Here is a 24,055-nt window from a genome sequence, read left to right as displayed (position 1 = left end):
GAATTTCATTCCCCCATAGATGTAGAACACCTTAAACTTGTTAATTAGCAGTACAAGGTTAAAAGTTCATGATATTTATCAGACTTCTGAAGAGATTAATTAGCAGGAAGGGAAGGGAGCTAAATATCTTTAAGGTTGTTCCTGTTATTCTTTGAAGATTGTAACTTTTTAAATTGTCAGATACACTTCAACAACACTTGTTAGCAATATATATTGCATAGTTCATTAATAATTGCAAATCAGCCAGCAATCTTAAGCACAATGTGAATGTCTTTTAGTAATCTAAACTTTAAACTAGATACATGCTTAAAATGATGAATTCCTTTAAATCATATGAAGATTTAATAATAGTAGGAACAATCTGAAACCCAACTTAATGTTTTGCTTTAGGGTCTGTGAGGAAGGGCTGATTCATTTTCTCTGTTTCTGTCACTGGTGGGTTTCTTAGTCTAGTCTGGCAGAACGGACAGTTTTATTTATTAATTTTGTGCATTTTAAAAATTATTTCCAAGATGCTCAAAGCATCACATAAAAACTCCATTGCTCACTCTGTAAAAATAACAATAGATAAAAACATGTTAGTTTTTATCTCATCTGCTTGACAGTGTCCCCTTAATACATTCACAAAAATAATGTGAAAACTGTGTTGGTTTTGCTGGTCATACAAACTTAAGGCTACTATAAATTTTTGATACTCATAATATGATATTGTGTTGTTTAAAACCAAGGTACTGCAAACTGCCTTCCAGCTCTGAAATAAATAAAGCTTGGATAAGTGATAGATATTAAAGGTGATGCTGAGTGTCTGGCACACTTCTTGACTGGGAGTTTGGAGCACACAGTACTTTGGAGAATGAGCCCTAAACTTTTCAACAGAGAACTAAAAGGACTAAATAAAATACGAATGTGGTAGATCTATAGAAACATATTTTGATGTTAATTCCCTATGCCTACATATTCCCCAGGATTTGTGATTTTATCCTTCAGCATTTCTCAATGAACAGATTTTTTGTAATGTAAGTTAAAAGAGCAGGCCTTTTTTTCACATTGTTCTTCACATTTGCTAAAACCTGTTACTTAGCATGGTTTAGTACAGTACAAAACAAAATACATCTATGAAATCTATACTAATACATCAACACATACCGTATATACAGCTTCATGATAGCTAGTTGTTACTTAAACTTGTAATGATTTTCCATGTCGTTTTACATCAGATTTTTGTAAGAAAAAAGGAAAGATGGCTAGTAAGTGAATTGATCTTGGGTCATTGCAGTGGTGAAAACAACTTATTTGCATGATGTTTATTTGCTGTGACTTGTCCATTCCTCCCTTTTCCAAAACCATCTTTATTTTCTCTTAGTTTTTTTGTTTATTTGTATGCTTTTGCTTTACATATTACTTTGAACAATATTTGTCTATACTGATGGAAAAGGTTTCATAAAATAAATAAATGTGTAAAGTATTTTAGCTGTGTTGAATCAAAATGTGAATTTGTTATTTCAGTGCCTTATATTGTAGCATGTCTAGTAAAGTCACGTTTTCTATAGCTGAAAGTAACCTTTATTTGGAGGATCTTTTTTGGTTTCTGTTGTTGTAGAGGAGGATGAGTAGCACACCTCAGGATTGTGCTGATTATCTGTTTGCTGTTTGCCAATAGTCTCTTATTTTACGTATATATTAAAATATCCCTATTTTAAAATCAAGAAAGATACTTCTTTCACATAAGAGAAATAAGGAATATGAATGATCAGGAAGAATATTATGAGATTAGCTCCCCTTCTTTAGTTGGTAGCTGCTAATCTCTTTAGGATTATAAATGTCAGTATCATTGAGGTGGTTCAGCATGATGGGAATGACTTGTTCTTGTGAAGCAGGATGAGTACGGAAGGAGTCATAGGGAATTGTGCAGAAGGTCTCAGAAACAGAAGCATTTCTTCAGGAGGCCAAATCCACGAACATTGGCTATTGCCCCAAGACTGGAATTGTTGATTATTCCCAAAGAACCAAAGCAGGTGGCACAAAGGGCTGTAGTAATACTCATACTCTGATCTAGTTTCCTCTTACAGCCCCTTCCTTAAATGAGGGGATGATTATAGTAATTTATGTTTTAAAAGAGAGTAACATTAGAAACATAATGAGGCTTTCCTGACTCTGCTCAGTGCTCGCTCTCCCAGAATACACCGTAGAGCTGTCTTCTTCTGTAGCAGCTCTCTAGTAGTCTCCAAGAGCATATTTCCACATCAGATTATCTTTTTTCCAAATAATAATGCACTTGAGTGTAACCTTTAAACTGTGAAGTTACTAGAAATTCTAACAGTTTAAAATCTTGAGGAAAAAATTGTCCAGTCCTAAAAAAATTTGTAGCTGATTTTACTTTTCTGTGCTAACAACACATGTAACAACTTAAACTACTCAGGTAAAACATTATCTTATAGTAAACAGTGTAATAATAATTGTAACTAGACATAAGGTTAGATTAGAAGATTTGTCATTTTAAACTTTGCTAATATTTATTTTTTTAGAGCTTCAATAGTGGCTGAAAAGTTATTATTTTTAAACTAATAACCAGGAAAGTAGAATGTACGTGTGTAAAATGTACATTTCAGCCTTTCTCATGTAATGCGCATTCTTTAGTCATGGTTGGCTGATAAATTAATATATCTGAGAAAAAGGGCAAGTTCAGTAATTTTTACAGTTCTGAATTTCTGTAATTACTAGGCAAATTCTACATATTGCAGAAAGCCTATCTTGTCTCCGTAGACTTGCCTTCGACGGTAATGCATCTTGATTTGTTCCCAGTGACAGATTGATCCTGGAACCTACCTCAAGGTTTCTCCTGAAATACCTTTTTGCTCAGATGTGCAGTTTTGATATCAATGGACAGCTGATTGTATGATAGCTCTTTACAACCATTTGCAGCTGTGTGCCAGTGACATGCATATAGGAAATATATTTAAAGCCATCAAATGTCAGAAGGGTAACTAAGCAATTTATGAAAATTAATTTTCAGACATTGGACTGGCTGCATAAAAAGCATTAAGAAATTCTTCAAGTTGCTGTGGTTCCTAGCACTGATTTCACTGGTTGCAGAATCGGGCCCTGACTGCAAATGTAGTGCCAGTTCCTATATTAAACCTAGTTTGTGAATAGAGGATTGTCAGTTCTCTAATATTTGTGCACAGTTCGACATTAAAAATTGTGCATGATTAACCAGTGATGAGCTTTGACCCTTAGATTATTTTTACCAGTCGCCTAGATAGGGCTACCAGAAAGTCATTAATGTTAAGGAGGTTTCAATTGGCGTGGTCTTGTAGAAATATGATTACAGGGATTTTGTCATGTTTGTTAGGGTATATATGTTAGAATTTTTCAGCCTTGCTAGAAGTCCAAAACCAGTTTTGGATGATGGCTTGCTTGCCAACATTGTGCTTATTCGATGGTGTATTATGCATGTGTACTGTGTGTGTGTGTGCGCGTGTGTCTCTCTGTGTGTGTGTCTGTACATGTATATATATAAAGTATATATATACACACACATGCACATATATGTTGCTTTTCCTTCAGTAGGCAATATTGTTTGTTTTTGTTTTGTTTTCTCATTAGACCACAGGTTTTGTTTAACTAATTTCTGTTTATGCAAAACTAAACAGAAGTATGCAAATATTTGACATTTCATGTGTAATCACAAACGTTTGCACCCTGCCTGCTCTGTTCAGGGCTATTTTAGTGATGCCTGGAATACGTTTGACTCCCTCATCGTTATTGGCAGCATAGTAGACGTCGTTCTCAGTGAAGCTGATGTGAGTATACCCCAGCTTACTTTCCCCAGTCCCTACTTCTCTTTCTCTGTCTCCCCACTATTTCCATCATCTGGACAAGTCACAGATTTTGATCTGATGTTTCTAAAGTTTGAGTACAGACCAGTCGTAGGTCAATTATGTTGATATGGGAAATAAATAGCCTTTTTTTCTACCAATTTTTTTGAGCTATGAAAGGGAAAGATTAGATTGTATAGTGGTACATCAGAGAAGCCTGGAGTGTTTCTGTGTTATAACACTGTCCTTTTCTTCTCTTTTTCTGTTTGTGTTTTTCTCTTGCTCTCTTTCTGCTGAATGCTTGTCGTAACAGCACTATTTCACTGATGCATGGAACACTTTTGATGCCTTAATTGTTGTTGGTAGCGTCGTTGATATTGCTATAACAGAAGTTAATGTAAGTAGCAACCGTTCATGCACTAAAAAGTAATTGCTGTCATCAAGAAATACAGAAAATGTAAACTTTATCCCCCCAAATCCTTTTTTAGAAAACTGTTTTATCCTGGAATCAAAGACTGAAACATTGATATAGATGTTTGTATAAGCTGTTATTATAAATATATATACCCATATAGTTGCACATGCACACAGCATAGTGAGACAATGAGTTATACTTTTCTATATACGTACAGAAAATATTTAAAACATTTTACATATAAAAAAATAATTAAGCCTCTGTTACTATTTTACTTGAAGCCCAGTGATTTTTATAGGTAGCTTGACCAAGATAATTCAAGATTCTGTAAGTTGTTTCAGTGGCTTAGTTTAACAAATAATGATATATTTTTTTTCTGTGGGAGGTTGGGTTTTTAGAGCGATGTTAGCGTTCGTATCTCCAGAGGTAGCAGAAGAAGATGACACACGTCTATCTAACAGAAAGATACTAGTTCTGCAGTAGATATTCAAGTGCTTCTCATACTTACATGTTTCTGTGTTTAACTAGTCAAAATAAAATATCAGAGGAGAGGCCCCTTCCCTCTAATGCTTTTTGAGACCTCAAAAAAGGAGATTGAGGAAGGTGAGGCTTGGATCCAGCCCAGCAGCTGAAGATGTTTGGGGAGCACAGACTCAGTAGGTGAGGTTAGCGTGTTCCATCTGCTGAAGATCTCAGCTGTTCATCATTCTGAGAGCTAAGTTGTCCAGAAATATCCATGATGCAGGAGATCCCCAGCATGCACATATTTTCCCCGTAAACAGATGAATCAGAGAAAGCTTTTAGATATAAATAGTTGCTTGTTATTCTTTGAAGACGTTTAGCTTGCATGTTTTTCTACACCAGTCACAGCTTATGGACTGGCTAATAACATTACTTTTTTCTTAGGTTTGTTTTAGTAAGCTACTTGCTAGACATATTTTTTGCCCCAGTGATTTTTATTACTTACCCAAATGGTTTCTTTTCAGTAGGGTTATTTAATATGCATCATCCTAAATTTGAATAAATACTCTTCAGTGGTGAGTATTTAAGTTGTAATATCTCAATCATATTTTGGGGAAGCAAATCCATCCTGTGGCTATCATTGCCATTTAATTGAAACAGTTTTTCAGAGAAAATACATTTTAAAATTTATTTTCTGAAGTGGTACGTGTGAGGAACCCAGTTCTTCGGATCACACTCCTCCAGTGAATAGCAGGAGTGATACTCTTTACTACATTTGGACAGTACCTTAATTTTGGAACTGTGAACACCAAGATAATAAAGTTGCCCAGGAACATGGAACAGAAACTCTATTTGAAAAAACTATGATCTGTTCTGGGCATTCCAGGATGAGGGAAAAAAAAATGAAAAAAGAAATAATTCCCAAGTATGATCTGTCTAGAAGACAATTTTTGGCTTTCAGTGCGTTGTTCAGATCAGCAAGCCACCTACTGGGAGCTTGGATTTGTCAGGCTCATCTCAGCTGAGGCCATGGTTTGATGAAGATTTCTTCTGGCATCTCTGTGAAGCTTAAGCAGCCTTTGCCTGCAGCCCTTCTTACCCCCGTAGCTACGTGAGCTGGGCTTCCACAAGAATTTGGGAACTTCACAGTTGGCTGGATGAGGTGTTGAGCTCTAAGTATTGGCAGAAGTGTGGGCCATGGTAGAGCAGAAAGGAGTGGATAAGGTGACTGCCAAAGAAAATACTACTTATACTGTGCCCATACAGGTCACCCTTCAGAGCATGGTAGCGTTGGCACAGGCAACATCAGTAAGTGGCAGTAGCTGCTGTTGAGAAACAGTGGTGTTATATAGTTTTAATATTCTTTGGTTCTAGTCTATTTGGTAAGCATAGTAATATCTATTATAAATGCTTTTCAACCAACCAAATATGGAAAACAAATGTATTCTTTTTTTTTTTTTAAGATGGCAGAATATCCAGAATACACAGTGTCTATTAGCCCTTATCAGAAGCTTCACATTTCTTTATAAAGCTGCAAATTCTGCACTGCCATCTCAAAAGAGTAAACACAATCAAAATAATTTTAAAGCTGATTTGCTTTAAAATTCCTTCCTGATTTTATATTAAACTATGGGAACCTCATGACTGACTGCATTACTGGAAAGAGCAATGGAGGAGTGATGTGGTAACGTGAGCAGAAGGACCTTAGTCTGACCTGTAGATTTCAGATTGATTTTGCTCAGTTCTCAGCAGGTGATGGATCTTTCTGTCTGAACTGAAGGAACCCCAGCTGACACGAAGGGTCACTCAACACCGAACTGCATTGTCCCGTTGAGACATATCTCAAAGTATAATTGCAGTTCACGGAGCAGATTTTTAAAAGATGCCTCTAATTCAGTTTTGGGTTAGGTTTTTTTTTGTTTGTTTATTTTTGTTTGGGTGGGGTTTTTTTCCAGAGAAGTTTGGATTTAGACTTTCAGCTCAAGTATTTACAATTTACCCCCTATTTCCATTCACAGTAGTACTGGTGTAGGTGATAATAGTACTTGAGGAGCGTAAAAAGATCAGTTATTTAGAATAGCTTTCCTTAACGGCAAAATGTCTCGACTGTAAAGTGATTGAAAAATAGCTGCACTGTACTTCTGTGACCATAGAAGATGTCCCTATATTTAACCCTGTATTTAACACTGTATGGACAGCGTTAATCTGACAGCATTACTTGTAACTGGTCACTGCTGAGCTTTCAGCTGTGAAGAACACTGTCATTTTAGTAATTCACACAGTTGTATTGAAAATATTCTGGAGATGCTTTTCTCCAGGAAAAGTACACACCACAGTCAACAACTGGCATTGTCATTTCTTAGTTCTTCATGCTATACTTACTAGAGAAAAAAGGCTCATATTTGATGTCTTCTAGTACTGCATAGCGGACTATTTGTGTACTAAGTATTGTCTGTTTGTGGTCTTTTCCACTTTTTTGTGCTTTGTTTGTGCAAGTCATTAATGTATTACACTTTCAGTGTATTTCTGGGCTTGATTTCCCATTTTCAACATGAAACAGTGAATACTGCAGAGTGTCTAGGGAAATTTCTTAGATTTTTATTACTTTTATTGTTTTGATTCTACTGAATTATTCCTATTTCATTACTTTTGTGTAAATTTCTATAATCCAAATTCAGTATTTTAAAATCTTTTTCTTAATTTTTTTTTTGGGCATTCTGAAATGTGCCATTCCACATGTACTTTTTATCTAACACTGACAGTGATCCTGGGAAATCTACACCTCTGCTGAGATGCTAACAAGACTTTGTTTTCAATGGGATTTAAAGCATGATTGAAATGGCACCTGTGAAAATTCCCACTGTAGAAACTTCTTAAACTGAGGAAGCTCAGCCTTGTTTGCGGGGTGTTCTGAAACAGTGTAAATTGCTAGCGCTGATGTAAGGTCAGATTTTGGTGCAGTTTCAACTGCAGGAGTACAGCCATCTTAATTGATCAATGTAAAAGACAGCTTGAAAGAATGTGAATACCTAAAATAATGTACTCAAGATGAGCTAAACATTCTTATAGTTTTGCATATATAATTGCCTCATGCTGTGGAAACAACTCAGCATCATTCTGATAGTCTACCTGTGTACATTTAGACTAATTCCAAAGGCCAGCAAGTTCCTCTAGTATATAACATGCTTGTATCTGACCCATTTTTTTCAAGAGAGTGGATTGGACTTTCTAGTTACATATCACCTTGATTTCACTATTAAATTCTGGAAATTAGATGTCATCTCTTTTTTTTGTTCTTCCTTTTCTTATTTTTTAAACTTTTTATAATAACGTATATGGTGCCCTGAGGCTGATTCTTCTGATCCAGTAACCTCTCATTCACATGTAATCCAGAAAATTACTGTGTTTTGAAAATTTTTAGTGCCCATGGAAATCAATGTTTAATGTGTTCAGCAATTTACAGGACTGCTCAGCATCCTCAAGGACTGGATCAGTGACCAACTCCAGAAATGAACCACCTCAGAGCAACATATATTTTGGCAATACACTATTTTCTATGATTGTTTTTTTAATTTACTGTGTCATTTAATATCCCTTCCTTTAACCAGTTCTTCTTTTATGAACCTAATTGGTTTTCATGTTCGTTTTATTTTTAGAAATTTTTAGAGGCAAGTATATATAAGTAAATATATATGGTACAGCAATAAAAAAACCCACTACTAAAACCTATATAATTACTATTAGGTTTTGTGACTTTTTGTTTTCAAAATTTTTCACGTGACACAAGATCTTGTGTGGTCATAAAAATGGTTCCTTTTCAATAAAAAAAACAGAGTAGTGATCGTGAGACACAAGATGTGGTCAGTCCATTCTGGGACATGGACATATATAACTTAAGACAATAAGAGATAAATAAATTGGAAATAAATTCTGAAGAAATGAGTAAGTTCTTAAATGGAAATAACAGAGAATTTTCAATCTGGCCTGACTGTATAGAAACTATATTGTGTGTCAGCTCAGAAACCATTTGGATGACCAGCACTGGATGATTTAGAGGCATGATCACATTGTTACAGCAGTATTTACAAAGGTTTTAATTCACATCTTTTATTTAAGTTTCTTTTGCCATTCACGTGCTGCCAAAATGTCGAGAAAGTAATGGAGAATTCACTTTCTTCTTTTGTGCAAATGTCTCATGCAGTCCCTATGGGACTAGTTTTATGCTTGAAGTTAAGGAAAATTCAAGTTCTTTGCTGAAATAGGTCTTAAAGGAACAGCACTGATTCTTCTGCCTGAGCCCTTCAGGAAAACCTATTTGTCTTAAATCACCACAGTAAACACGTGAGGCTTATTCAATACTTACACTACCATAACAGCTAATGGTGGTTTGTAGCAATGGCACACGTCAGAAAGCTCTCTCACAAACCCAGAATTGGATATTCTGCCATTTGGCAAGAAGGAGCACCATTATTACCATTTTGGCACTATGCAGTGCATAATGTTGGCTTGCGAATGGTAGGATGCTCTTATCGTTTGCTGGGCTGCTAGTGGACAGTGTGCTTATTTTTATTTAGTGGCCCACTCACCTGTAGCTGGTGGCACAGCTGATCTTGCTTGTGAGGAGGAGTAGATTAAAAACCTCATGTCTACCTCCTGTAAGAGATTCTGCATTCCACTTTTGAATAAAAGCCCTGCAATTCAGTTTGATCCTACTTTATGCATCAGTATCATATGTTAGAACCTATGTTTTGTTGTTAGTAATTGCTATTTTTGAATACCATTAATATATTTTGTAGACTTTTGCAAATGTATCTCTTCAGGCTTAAGGATAGGTCAGAAAAGCACATTCTCATATGGCTTTGCTTTCATTATGAAGTCTTATTGCAATATGAAATCTATACTGCGATGCAATATTTTATTTGGAAATAGAATTACATTTCTGATCTGCTTTTATGAAGGTCTTAATACTAATTTATTTACTTTATTGCACAACTGGATGTTTATTAGTTATAACGATACCTTATGCCATCAACATGTTAATTATGAACTTAGAGTTTTAAATACATCTTTTACAAGGAAAAAGATACTTTTTAAATCTACTCTGGGGTTCTTCACGTTGATTCAATATTTTTACTGAATTATGTATATAGGCATTTGGTTCATGTTGAACAGGGAATATAGAGAGCACTGATAAGACTATGAAGAAAATGGTGTACTAGCACATTTGAATTCCAGTAATTATTCTCTGAAAAAATCATACATGTATATACATATATGCATACGGACACACATACACTACACATTCTGAAGATATTTTGGCAACCTGAATGCTTTCCTATATGTTATTGTCATCATATATACTTGTCGTTCAGATGTTTCCTTCTGGATTTGTAACCATGATTACATCATCATTACGTGTCCATTTGTTTGGGATACTCTCGTACCCTTTGGCACAATCTATAAAAACGAAGCATTTGACCAACACTGTATACTAATACCCACTGGTTTTCACCATGTTTATTTACAAATACACTACACTTTGCTTCCAATGCATGATGCGATCTGTTTCACGCTGCTCACAGTTTTGACATTGAAATTGGCATTTCTCAGGATGTTTATTTTGAACTTTTGTTGCAATATGAAGAGTGTAATGAGGAATTACTGTTTAGCAAATGTGTTAAATTTTTCCTAAGCAGCAATAAGATACTGAAATTGGTAACAGGTTGCAAACATTTTAGTCAGTGAGTCAGAAATTTAGGTTGATCATTGGTTAATCTGTGTTGAGGGTTGGGATTGTTTGGGGAAGAAAGCTGCTGTGTTGAACTTTGATTAAGAAAAAAGCAAAATCATATGTTACTGCCTATTGGAAGTATTTAAGAATTGTCTTAAAATTACAATAGTTACAACGTGCCTTGCTGAACTAGGCCCTCACTGAGGCTGGCATGTGGCTGACAGAAAAGGTAGAATAATTACGCTAGTCTCTGTCCTCGTTTACCTCGTTGCAGTGCATCTGTTAGCCAAGCAGTGAAAGCAGAATCTGTTTGTTTATTCTACCTGTGCCCGTTACGAGACTTCTAGCAGTGGTCCCAGAAGTACATCTGTCATCTTAGGAATCACATAGTCCCACAGGGGTCAAAAAAAGTCACGATAATGACGAGCCAGTCCCAAAGCGTTTGGGACAGGAGTAGTATCAGAATGATTGGTGGAAGGTGAGAGGAAACAGGACGTTGTAGGTGGATTTCCTGACTGTAGGAAGTATTTTTATTTGCAGTCTTGTCAGGAACCATCATCCAAAGAGACAATCTCTGCTCAACCTGCCCCTCCTCAGTGTATTCTAGTACCTTCCCTACATATACATCATGTGCCACCTACTTAGGTGTGTACATGTCAAGTAATGTTACTGAAGTTGCAAATAAGATTATTAATTTGGGTAGTATATGTTTTTTCCATATCTGTAGGAAGCAGACATTCTGTCTTATTGTCAATCTGTCTTTTATTGTTACTGAAGATTGTGTTATCTTAATCTTAGTTTCCAAGATCTTAGTACTCATGCTGGATGGACACACGCGAACCTTAACTCACTTTGTCTCTTAGATGAGCATTTCCTTTATAAATAGGTATGAATAATGTTTTCTTTGTGGTATATCACTACATTAGCTTCATTATAATTAGTATTAATAATATAAATCAAGCTGCTGTATTATCAGAGGGAAATGCCAGAGAGGGTAAAAAAATTAGATACACTCACTTTAAAATGTCAGTACCCCAAACACCTGGCGAATGATGGGCAGAAGTTGAATATTTTCACCTCCAGTAGAAAAAAAATCCTCTGGTATCAAGAGTTTGTTTTTATTGTTTGTTTCTAGCATCTATCTCCACTTTGGTATTTTTGTACAATTTACTTTTTGTGAACAAGGTGTTTTCCTTTTTCATTCTTGGCCTGCTCTTTCCAGTGTCCATAATATATAATCTCTTGCATATGACATCCTAACACTTTCCAGCAGCAGCAGATCAGCCATCAGAAACAGGCAATTAGGGCTGGTTAGTCCAAAGAAGCTGAGAGTGATTTATACAAGGAGCGTGAACTACACAGTCCTGTGCACACACACATGGACTTACACAAATACATTGTGTCCTTCAGACAAAAAAAAAAAAAAAAAAAAAGGTGAGGGATTTTGCAGTCGTCATTCCTGAGCACCTGCAGTAGAACTGTTCACATAGTTTTGGTAATCTGATCTCTGGCTGCATTCTCAAAAGAGAGAATTAAGTAATCATTAGGATAGGTATATATAGAATGGTTTTACTGACTTTTCCTTTTGCGAGGGTTTTTTTTATAACCAAATCATAATGCAGACTCATTATTTTTTCTTTTGGAAAGCAATTAAATAAAAATCTGTAGGACTAAAGTATCCTTTTTCTGTTCTTATTTATCCCATTCCATATTGCTATCCTAATACTGTTCCTAGCTTATCTGGGACCCAATCCTTCTCCTGTAAAAGCTGGCAGGAAAAACTCCCAAATGCAAAATGCAGAATGTTACTTCATTTTTTTTTCATTGCCAGTTTGTGATGATACTGTAATTTAATCTGTTCTGTATCTGTCAAATACTCCATTTAATGTTTGATGATATAAAATATTGAATGCTAATTAAGTAATTTAATCACCGATTAAGACAGTATCAAGCTCAGCATGAGTCAGTCACCAAAGATTGATACGAAATGTCTTCATCTGCAGATGGTTTAATGAAACCCTTTTTCTTTAAAAGTCTCAGATTAAAATAATTTTTTTTCTGTTCTGAAAAGTCAGTAGCGACGTGGGTCTGTGTGCACTAGTACAGGTTTGTGATTGATGTAGATAGCTTTGCAAGATCATTCCCATGTTTTGTGATCTTTCAGCATTTATGATATTTGTGATTATGAATTTTGATGGTTTTATTTCAAATTGTTGAAATATGCAGGAAATTTCTTATGCAGCAACTGTCTTTCATTGGCAGCATATTTTTTGTATATTTTATAAAAAGTGCTTACAGAGCTTAGATATTACAGCTGATCTTACAAATACTCTGCTTACTGAAATCTAATGAGGATATCTGGGTTTTGATTAATATTAATGCATCAGTTTAATAATAATCCCTTAAACAGTTTTAAAACTCTTCATTTCAGTAAATACTGATGCTGTCAGGGCAGTAATGGATATGTATGTAAATTGCATGGAGCTGAGCAAACAACTATTTTTACCTCATTTTTACCTTGTGATACCTTTATATATGTTTTGCAAAAAAGGAATAGAAAAAACAATTAGTATTTTAATAAATATTGCTAATAATCTGAGTTTCACAAAGTACTACCTATTCTTGTTTTTTTACCATATTATGTTTGTATAATATCCTGCCGGTATTTTCATCAGAATCAGCTCCTCTCTTTTCCCTTCTTTCTCCCCAAGTTTTATCTTAGATAACAGCACTACTTGATATTTTACTCAGTGAAGCCTGGCATTGAGAGTGTCTCTGATGCATCCACAATGTGTTGGAAGCAGCACTGAGGAGGCATCATGGTTATTGCGGCTCTATGTGACAGTAATTGTTGAAAGGTGCCCCTTTAAAAGGAGTATATTTTAGGCAAGAGAGTGAGACCCATCACTTGGATCTAATGTCCAGAGTCCCATTTTTTCTAGTGCTATCAATATTATTGAAGATGCTTCCATCTAATTTTGGAAGAAGCTGCTGGGAATCCATCAGTGCACAAGCAAGCATAGACAGTTGGTCCTTTAAGCTTTGCTAGCTGCTCTGTAAGTGACCATTTAGGATATTGAGACAGTTTCTCCAAAGGCAGGCAGACAGAGACATTATAAAGGAAGAAGTGAGTTTCTTCACAGGACAGAGTGTTTGGCTCTGTGAACAAGAAGTTGGTGTGTGCCTCTCTCCTCCTTGTAGCTCCTGAGGGTTGTACAGATCTGTTCCAAAAGGGTCAGTCAAATCCTGAAGCCCTTTCACCATGCCTGATCCTGTTACATCAGCTCAGGTATATTACTTTGTAGATGGAGAGAGAGCACGAGTATTGCCTTCTCGTTTGCACCTCTGTGGGAGGATTTGCCTTGGTGTCATTGTGCTAAAAATGCTTGTCTATCACTTTGGCAGAGTGAAAGTCTATCCTTGTTAAGCACTGCAAAACCCAATGTTCATCACTGAATGACTTAACTCAAGGGAATTACTTTGCTTTAAGGGAGCTCCTGACGTGATATAAAACGCAATTACTTGAAGATAGTTAGATTCCAGTAATGAAGTAATTAATCTTCAAAAAGAACACAGCAGAAAAGGGACTTTGAAAGGCTAGTTTGACCCCAGAGCTTTGTTCCTGAGTTTTACTTAGACTTACTGCTACAATTTCATACATCCTGTGGAAATCGATGGCTAATTTTGTTTGGCTTACATAAGAGCAGATATTTTATTTTATATCTACTATCCATTGAGACTTTTAAATATGTTTTATACTAGCAGATTTTAGGATGAGTCAGCCAACAGTGTTTTAATATGAGTCAGTCAACATGAAATGCTGAAGGGGAGGTTTTAATAAGGATGTTAATGTTTTGTTCAAGAGGTATATTGAACTGAAAGATGTTAATTTACATTTAGAAATGAAAAATGTCTTTCCTTCTGTTTATGGTTAAGCTTGGGTTTTTTTTATCTTTTATTTGATTTTAATATTTAATGTTCTTAATTTCTTAAAGCCAAAGCCAACTGAAACAGTCACAACTGATGAGGCTGGGGTAAGATTAGTAAACCGACCCCAGTGGTTTTACCTCTACTTGAGTTTATTCTTTTTACCATGTCTATTTTCCACCAATTTTTTTCTGTATTTTTCATAACTGTCTTACTACAAAGGTGTTATGCAGTGGTTTGCATTCATTGTCAATGTATTATTGAAGTCTACTACAAACAAACCCAATATGATCCTTATTAACAAACCAGAAAACTTGGAAATGCATGCATTGTGTGAAGCATTTCTACAGGTCCTGTGTTTTTAGCATGTAATTTTTCCTTTCATATCATGCTTATCAAGGTGAAAAGGCCCTCAAGATACATTTTCAAATCTTACCTCTTCCACCTTTGCATTTGATGTTGTTTTTCTGGAAGTGTTGCATGTTTGAGTTTGTATTTGGTTTGACTTCTCCATGATGCTCTTCAGAACTCTGAAGACAGCGCTAGAATCTCCATCACTTTTTTCCGTCTCTTCCGGGTGATGAGGTTGGTGAAGCTGCTTAGTAGAGGAGAAGGAATCAGAACTTTACTGTGGACATTTATTAAGTCATTTCAGGTTAGCAAAATTTATTTAAATTTGCTTTATAATTATAACACCATTTTATATAATTATACACAAAATTTTATGAAGCAGTACCCTGTAGAGTGAAAAACCCATTTCTTTTGAAATTCATTCTATCAATAATGGCATATTTTAATATATTTGCATACTAATCCAAAACAAGCTTCACCAGTTACTTCAGTGAGGCCAAGGGTCATTCTTTGTCATTTAATATTAACTGTTACCATGATATTTCTATGTTACTTCATAAAAAATATTTGGAATATCCAAAAAGGATAGGGTAGCTTTGACACACACAGGTCACACACATTTTATCAGATGACTACAAAAAAGGAATTTAATCTATTTTTTTATATAAAACTGATTTAATAAGTGTAACAGATATTTGAATGCTTGCTCTTGAAAACTGGTGAATGTGAAGTTAATGGAACTCTGTAACTGTATAGAAGGAAGCATCTTTGTGTTGTCAGAATTGGTAATGAAAATAAAATTAAAAACTGCTAAAGATGATTTTTCCCTCTGTGTTGCTGGCAGAAATAATTTAAAATATAATGAAGCTTGTGTTCATTGTATGCGGCAGAATATTAAGAGTGACAGGTAATAACATTTTAAGAACTTGCATAGGAAGAAAAACCTTGGAAAAGGCTGTGTTGTACAGAGAAATTATTTTTGTAAATGGGAATTGAAATTATGGTGTGAAATTATTCAAAGACAATCCACCTGTCCTGTTTCTAGGCTCTGCCTTACGTTGCCCTTCTGATAGCCATGCTGTTCTTCATCTACGCTGTCATTGGAATGCAGGTAATTATAGAATTTTTATTTAGCATTAAACAGAAGTACAGTGTTGGCCACTCAGATTTATTTACTAAGGTGCTTATTGAAACATTCCTTTGATGGTGGTGTGATGTATAAGGCAGAGCTTCCAGAGTAATATGAAATTTTTTTTTTTAGCTATGGTTTTGGTAGTCGGAAAATCCAAAAAGATGGAACAGAAGATCTTGCTGTGAGCTTATAGTATCTTAGTTTGCTGAAAGGAGCCACTCCTCTTCCACATAGTGTGAAGTTTATTCCTATGCATGAATGTATGGAAGAATGCATGGCTTTTTTTTTTTTTTTTTTTTAGTAAGTCTTTCCCATATGAAAGGAATAGAACTAGGAAACGAATAGAACTAGGAAAAGAATCTAGGCACAGCTGAACCTGTGGTTAATCCAGAGCAGGATATATGTACAAGATGTGCAAGCAGAGAAAGGATTTTGGTAACTTAAAACGTGCTGTTGGGATGAAGGTGTCACTCCTCACACCAGCAGCAGTGCTGTGAGGGCAGAACAGGTTCTCCAGTCCTCATAACCGGAGATAGCTAGAGAGGAGAAACCCATCAGGAAGCTGTTCCTAAAATTCATACTACTGGGCCGTAGTGGGAGGATGAGGTGGCCGCTTGAGAGGGATTGCCCAGGCTGCAGGAAAGCAGCAGATAAAGGCACTGAGCATGGAGCTGTGATGAGGAGTGTGGTTTGAGTTGCTTGGTAGTGTCTGTGCCACGCATGAGATCTAGTGCTGGCCTAAGGAGGTGCCTGAGGAGCATGACTGGGTGGACATGAACGCTTTGGCAGAAGTTCTTTAATTTGGGCTGCAGTTCTCTCTTTTTTTTTTTTTTTTTTCTTTTCTTTCCCCCTCGCCCCGTCATAAGGCCTTTGGATGGCTCTGCATTCCATAAATCTTTACAGATGTTTTCTTTTGTTCTCAAAGTTGTAACGTTTTTCAAATTAACACAAAGGGAGGTCCTAATTAAATGGTATTAACGGAAGAAATAGGCTATGGAGAGTGGTTTTGCTTCTCGATTCTTTCTCTTCATCATTTATCCAAAAGCAACTTATGTCCGTACAGTCCAGCAGCATGTATGTATATTGGTGCTAATCTCCCTAAATATAGTAACAGCCTTCACTCTATTGTAAGAGGATATAAATGTATTATATTGGGTAAAAAGAATGGTCCTGCGGCCAAGGAATTGCACTTCAGTTTTGAGGAACAGAACTCATTTCCATCTCTGGCTGAGACAGATGCTCAGACTCTCTGCTTTTGCAGCTCTATTTATCTGTTTAGATTTGAGGTTTTCAGCACATCAATTATTTCTTACTGCAAGTACATATAATATTTAGTGCAGTAGGGCTTTAATATCAATAAAGGACTCTAGGTGCTATTTTAAAACAAATAGTATTTTATCACCTGAATATGGAATATATATTAGTACTGTAATGGTTTATTGATGCTAAATTAAGTGATTAAGAATTATCTTGTACATGTGATAAATTTACTGCAATTACATCATTATCAGGAAAAACTAAACAGAGTGAAGAAAGTGTTTTTCATACACACTGAAGCGAGTTTAGACTGCAAGGCCTACAGCTTCTGACAGTACAGGTCACTAGGATGAAAGTCAAAATCCTGTTTTATTGTAGGTATTTGGAAAAGTGGCCATGAGGGACAACAATCAAATAAACAGAAACAACAATTTTCAGACTTTCCCCCAAGCTGTGCTGCTCCTGTTCAGGTGAGTAAACCTTAACTGTTATTTAGTGTATCCCGTTTCATTGATCTATGAAAAACGTCTCTAGCTCCCGTGCTATGGATTTGTTCAAAGTGTGTTTGCGTGTGTGAAGCAATTCAGCGTAACAACCACATGCTCTCTGTCTGGCTGTGTGCTGAGTGTCCGTGGGCACAGCAGGGTTCTAGTCAGGTGATATAGACCTGAACTCATTACAGCTATTGTGAAACACCTCGTTTGTGGAGTAATTGTCCTCAGGTAGAGCGCAAACATCACTGTGTAGGTGTTGGAAAAGGCAAATAAGACTGTGCTCTTACTGTATTCTGTAGCAGCACAGCTCGCATGACAGTTTGAAAAAATGAAAGATAGTTGCAAAGATAAAGAAATAAACTGTTCTTGACATTTGCTGAAGAGACGACAAAAAGTAGAGGGTGTAACTATCAGAAGGGAAATAGCAGATAAGCAGTAGGCAAAACTTTCTGATGGCAAAGGTAGGTAAATCTTGATGTAGGGGAATTAGGGAATCTCCATCATTAGAGAGCTTAAGAAGAGGGTAAACATTTGCCAGGAGTGCTTCAAAACGTCCTGGATCAAGGAGAGGGAATGACATGGAAGAGGGAGGCCTCTAAAGTGACAGCCTTGAGAGCGCGCTTGCCTGTGATTCTGTAACTCCACTTGGCTCCTACGCATTGTTACTAACCTGCTTGGCAAAACTGGCAGGTCATTCCTTACCTGAGACCAAGGGCACCACCTAACGAGATCTAAGTCACTTTATGAATGTAAAGACTTTTGTCTTTGAAACTAGATAATGAACACAGCCAAAAATGTTATAAATACCTAGCTGTCTTTTAAATATTTGAAATCATGGGTCTGTACACAGGCATTACCCAACTGTGCAAAAAAATGGAATAGCAGACGTTAGAGACCAGCATTTCCTCAGCCATTCTGAGGAAAAGGCAATTAATCTTTTACAAATGGATACTTCCAACTTTTATGAAAGGTTTTCATACACAGCACTGCTTTTGCACACAGCAGCTCCACTGCAATAAGTATTTAACTTGTAAATCACAGTTCGGGGTTCAAATTTTTACATGCAAGCATTTCTGGTGCGTTAATCTACCTTATAAAGTGTGTCCGCAATGTCAGATCTATGCTTGTAATTTCTGAAACATGCTCTGTATTTTCTTAATTAGTTCCTGCTCTGAAAAATTCACGATCTGTCTTCACAATTGTGCTTGTACAGCTTCAAGCATTTTGTCAGAACTTAAAAAATTAATACATCTTTAATCCATTTTGATCAAATAATGCCTAATGTATCTCTGTGACCTATTAAAGGTGTGCAACTGGGGAAGCCTGGCAGGAAATCATGCTGGCATGTTTGCCTGGAAAACGCTGCGATCCAGAATCCGATTATAACCCAGGGGAAGAATACACATGTGGAAGCAATTTTGCCATCATTTATTTTATCAGTTTTTACATGCTTTGTGCGTTTTTGGTGAGTCTGGCTTGTGCTTATAAACAGAAATGAGCTTTGGCATTTTGACTTTCTTCTTAACTGAAAGAGCAGTGGGTTCAGAGAACAAGTGAAAATCTCATATCTGAAATATGTTTGCAAGGTTATATTTTTCTGTATGCAGTCCTAAATCCTGTATCTTATACTGATTTTTGCAACAAGAGTGGTGAAACACTGGTACAGTTGCCCAGAGAGGTGGTAAATGCCTCATCCCTGGAAACGTTCATGGTCAGGTTGAATGGGGCTCTGAGCAACCTGATCTGATTGAAGATGTCCCTGCTCATCACAGGGCAGTTGGACTACATGACCTTTAAAGGTCCCTTCCAACCCAAACCATTCTGTGATTCTAAATTCTCATGTGCAAGACGTTCTTCTGACTGCATGTATGCTGGAATGATTGGTTGCATGTTTGAAAGCTGAGTTAAGTCTTTTCATCAGCTATTGCTTCAGGCATTTCTCAATAGTATAATTAAAAATTCATTAATAATAAGCTGCAGTTCCTTTGGCTTACTAGTAATGCTGTTTGTGTTAATTAAACTTAGCAGAATTCAGATTCTTGTCTCTACGGGTGTGCTCAAACTGTAGCACATGAGATGTGAACAATAACCTAATCCATGGCATAATGGATTATTTGCTCTAAAATAATCTTTGAAATATGTTTTTCCTCATTGCAGGTGTCTGCTCTAAGCTGGTTGCTGTGTTCTATTCACAGAACTGTTCTCCTTGCAAAAGGAGTGGTCGAACAGAATTCTGTGAACTAATGTAAACATACATGTTCTGCTGTTCTGTATCATCTTCTGTGTTAACAAAACGTGTGCACAAGTCTTATTGTATTGTCATGACATTGAATCCTATTAATTAAGGAGCTGTTTCCTGAGATGTGCACTTTGTCAGAAACGTGTATTGGATCCGCTCTTTAATTTGATGTAGTGGGATCTGGCAAATCAAGGAGGAGAAACAAAACCATGTTACAGCCTATGTCAAAGACTGAGAATCACACTCGTGTCATACCATTACTTGACAGAGTTCCAGTCAGTTAAATGCTCAGCAAGTATTTTCTGTGATATTTGATCGTATTTGCCAAAAATCATTGTTTATGAGATGACTATTTGTTTGAATTCTTAACCTATTAATTCTTAGTATTATTGAATATTTTTTTAAATTTCAAAATAATTAAGGCCGATTTTTTTTAATTACTTTTTTAGATTATAAACTTATTTGTGGCTGTCATTATGGATAATTTTGATTATTTGACACGTGACTGGTCTATTCTGGGTCCCCATCATTTGGATGAGTTCAAAAGGATATGGTCAGAATATGACCCTGAAGCCAAGTAAGTTAGATCATTTCTCTGATAAGATTTATCTGGTAAAAACAATAGAAGCAGAGCGTAGTATATTCTTTGGGAATGGATGTATGTTTGGTAACGGATGTGTGTTGGTTCCAGGGGAAGGATAAAGCATCTTGATGTGGTTACGTTACTGAGGCGCATTCAGCCACCACTTGGTTTTGGCAAATTATGCCCTCACCGAGTGGCCTGCAAGGTAGGTTTTACTCTATTTTCTTTCCAGGTTTCTCTCACAGTTAGTTCATTCAGTCAGTTCTGCCCAATATGTGTCACATGTGCACAGTAATCCTGTCTGTTCACAGTAATCCTGTCTGTTCACAGTGTCTCCTTCACTCTCAAGTTTTCCTGTTTTTTTGCAGGCTTAACTTAAACCAGCAAAATTAGTGTCATTTATTTCAGTGTACTCATTTGAGTAGTTACCACCAGTGTAAAATTCTTCACAGAGCATCAGAATGAAAGGAGTCAGTCTCTGTAAATCAGCAGTAGTAAATGCTCTGTAAATCATTAGTCTATTATTGTCGTGTATATGAACTACCTCATCCCAGCATTTCTGGGGACCCAGTGTCACATATAAGACTACCTCAACTCAGTGACATTTCTGATTTCTCTTCAGTCGCAGGGAGAAGAGGGTGGTCATTTACTTTAAGTGACAATTAAGTCTTGAGACAGTACTTTTGCGGTTGCATTCATGAGAAGTTTGCTGAGTGTGAAACACAGAAACGAGATTCAAGGGTGGGGACTGCAAGGTGATAAACCAGGCTGAAGTGAATAACAGTGTGCAATACAATATATAGCAATGAGAAGACTGAAAATTAAAGGGAATATAAAACGGTGTAGAATTTGTCAGGCACAATGTGCAATTTAGATGAGGATTAATTGCATTTTAATATAAAAGTTGAAAAGCAACACAAAGGAGATGAATAATTATTATGTTATTTGAGGACTTCAGAACTATGGATATTGTGGTTTTAGCCATTTCAGTTGGAATAAGATCAAGCCTTCCAATTAAAGGTTCATTACAACAGCACTGTCATTTGATTTCTTTTATACCTGTTTTGCAAATAGGTAGATTGACGTATAAAACACTGGGTTCAAATGGAATGCCTAAAGGTGTACTTATAGCAAACCTATATCTGTACGTTAAGATAAATTATTCAATTGAGTAACGCTTTTAAACTAGAATAGAAGAAAACCCAAGGCAGACACTAGGAAAAGATTTTGATAGATTAAATAGTGTTTTTCTGAATAGACAGGGTCACAGCAATACTGCTGTAAAAGATGGACACTAATGCAGAGATGGACTAATCCAAAGGGGAAGGCCCCTTTCACAGTAATTCAGTGTAGACAGATAAGAGAAGCACGGCATCACTGAGGAGTTACCTGAGAAATGAAGCAGCTTATACACTACAGACCTGGTGCTGAGGTCTTCGTGGAGCATGAGGCTGGATGAATCCATGGGAAAACTGGAACATGATGCAATTAGAGTGCATGCCCTTAAATAACTGCATCCTCTTAATACTTGCATAGTGTGATTTATAGCCAAGGATGGGGCTTCAGTGTTTGCAAATTAACTCAATAAATAGCTCATGAAAATTACTGGACAGTTTTAGCTTTTGTATAAATGTGCACGTGATTAATATCAGAAAGAAGCAACACTGGGTGGTTATTATACACAGCTGGGATGGAAGACTTACAAAATTCTTATGCTTCTCTGGATATTATTCTTTGAATCATCAGCTTTTCAGAAATGAACATTACAGAGGAGTTTTTTTCAAAAAAAACCACATCAAAATTTGTTTTCCTTTTCTCATTTACAGAGGTTAGTAGCCATGAATATGCCACTAAACAGTGATGGAACCGTCATGTTCAATGCTACTTTGTTTGCTTTGGTTAGGACTGCTCTAAAGATAAAAACAGAAGGTAAGGTTCTTAACTCTAAAGCCTTTACTGCACTTGTAAGAAGGTACAATGAGGAAAAGTTACAGTTTTATTCATTTTGTTGGACATGAGTAAGTCTGCCTTAGTCTCACTGCATTTGGTTTGCTTTTGGATCATGGGTTTTATTCAGTGTTGCTGGGAATGATTTGCTAGGAAAGGAAAGGGGTAGTGAGGCCAAAGCCCAAGAAATCTCAGAAATTATTACATGCTTTTACCTGGTGAGATAAAAACACGCAGCGGTGGCATAACAGGTGTTCTACTGCAAAGAATGAATGAGTTCCCCTTCCTGCCCACCCACGATGCTCCTTCCTCATTGCTCTTTGACTTGGTGCCTTGGATCCCACACTGGTGCAACTGCAGCTTTTGCACGCTTGAAAGCAACATCCCCAGTTTGGTGAAGACCAGTTCTGACTGGGTTGAATAGACTTCCATCATTTACATCAGAGAGGGAAAAGTTTTAAAAGTATGTTTTAAAGAATTTTGCTTTGTATGTTCATACATTTTTTCATTATTTTAGCATCTTTTACTACTTTCTGTTCCATGTCTTCTGCTCTTCCCAGCAGAATTTGGGTTCCGCTGCCAATAACTGATTAGATTAAGCCCCCTCAGGCGTCGCTGTGGTTTAGGTGAGCACTGCAAGAGATCCCAAACTGCTCAGTAGTCAGCTGCCATTTACACTTTTGAGCCTGTACAACTGAGTAATTACTGTGATGAAACAAATAAAGGCTCTGCTTTGGACCAAGAAAGAAGTGGCCGCAAAAAGGCAGTCATCACTTTCTGCACAATTTAGGCAGAAGCCGCTAAGCAGTGACAGAGTAGAGCCAAGATCTGTAAATTACTGTTGACCTCTGCACTACTGCAGAGACTGATGTGAAAGCCCCGGGAGCTCACAGTCTTACACCCTTTTTTCTCTTTAGTTGTTGTAGTGGTGTTATCTGCCACTTCATGTAGCTTCGCCTTGCTACAAAGCATCCTTATCACAGTCTCTATTTGTATACAGCTAATTAATATCCAAAGGATCACTCGTTGCAGCTGGTTGAAACATAAGTGCCATCCTCCATTTTTCTATTTTGTTGCCACAGGTAACCTAGAGCAAGCAAATGAAGAACTTAGAGCCGTTATAAAGAAAATATGGAAGAAAACGAGCATGAAATTACTTGACCAAGTTGTCCCTCCAGCTGGCGGTCAGTCTGCTAAGCTTTGCAATATGCTATTCTCTGTGCGTTTTGGTCTTTCTAGATTGTTAGGAACCAAAGAAATAAAATTACTAAATTTTGCAATTATAATATCATTACAGAACAACAAATAATAATAAAATAAATACAGAGAAAATGATATCCTATTACACTAGATAATACGTATAGGACTGATAAGTAAAACTTTCTTAGATCAAAAAGAAGGAGAGGAAAATATTATGCTTATTTTCTTGCTTGAAAGAAAATACTTTATTAGACCTAAATCTAGTCTTGATTTCGAGTCATTCAGCAAAAAACCCTAAATTTAGTTTGATTTCAATGCATTGAGCAAAATAACATGTTATGTACTAATTAAGCTTGACAATGTACACTGCATTATAGCTTGTATCTTTGTATATGTTGAATAATTCTGGGAGAAAAATAAAAAAAAATTAATTGCCAGCTTAAAAATATTTTTTTTCCAAATTAATAAAGCAAGAAGCTAAATTATCTCAGTTACACTA

The 24,055-nt window shown here is 36.4% G+C and overlaps 1 protein-coding gene across 1 annotated transcript in view; it reads left to right on the top strand.

The window, feature by feature from the left end:
* Window positions 1-24,055, top strand: part of CACNA1D (calcium voltage-gated channel subunit alpha1 D) — a 195,429-nt gene that overhangs the window by 141,519 nt on the left and 29,855 nt on the right. The window contains exons 30-40 of the mRNA XM_074151414.1: window positions 3,720-3,803; window positions 4,132-4,215; window positions 14,422-14,460; window positions 14,880-15,008; window positions 15,750-15,815; window positions 17,472-17,563; window positions 18,893-19,052; window positions 20,276-20,403; window positions 20,518-20,614; window positions 22,236-22,338; window positions 23,439-23,540. Of these exons, the coding sequence (XP_074007515.1) occupies window positions 3,720-3,803; window positions 4,132-4,215; window positions 14,422-14,460; window positions 14,880-15,008; window positions 15,750-15,815; window positions 17,472-17,563; window positions 18,893-19,052; window positions 20,276-20,403; window positions 20,518-20,614; window positions 22,236-22,338; window positions 23,439-23,540 (1,084 nt within the window). The remainder of the gene's footprint in view (window positions 1-3,719; window positions 3,804-4,131; window positions 4,216-14,421; window positions 14,461-14,879; window positions 15,009-15,749; window positions 15,816-17,471; window positions 17,564-18,892; window positions 19,053-20,275; window positions 20,404-20,517; window positions 20,615-22,235; window positions 22,339-23,438; window positions 23,541-24,055) is intronic.

The sequence above is a fragment of the Numenius arquata genome, chromosome 8 (assembly GCF_964106895.1).
Source record: "Numenius arquata chromosome 8, bNumArq3.hap1.1, whole genome shotgun sequence".
Classification (NCBI taxonomy): domain Eukaryota; kingdom Metazoa; phylum Chordata; class Aves; order Charadriiformes; family Scolopacidae; genus Numenius; species Numenius arquata.
The sequence above is the reverse complement of the archived record's forward strand: the minus strand, read 5'-3'. Positions and strand labels throughout refer to the sequence as shown.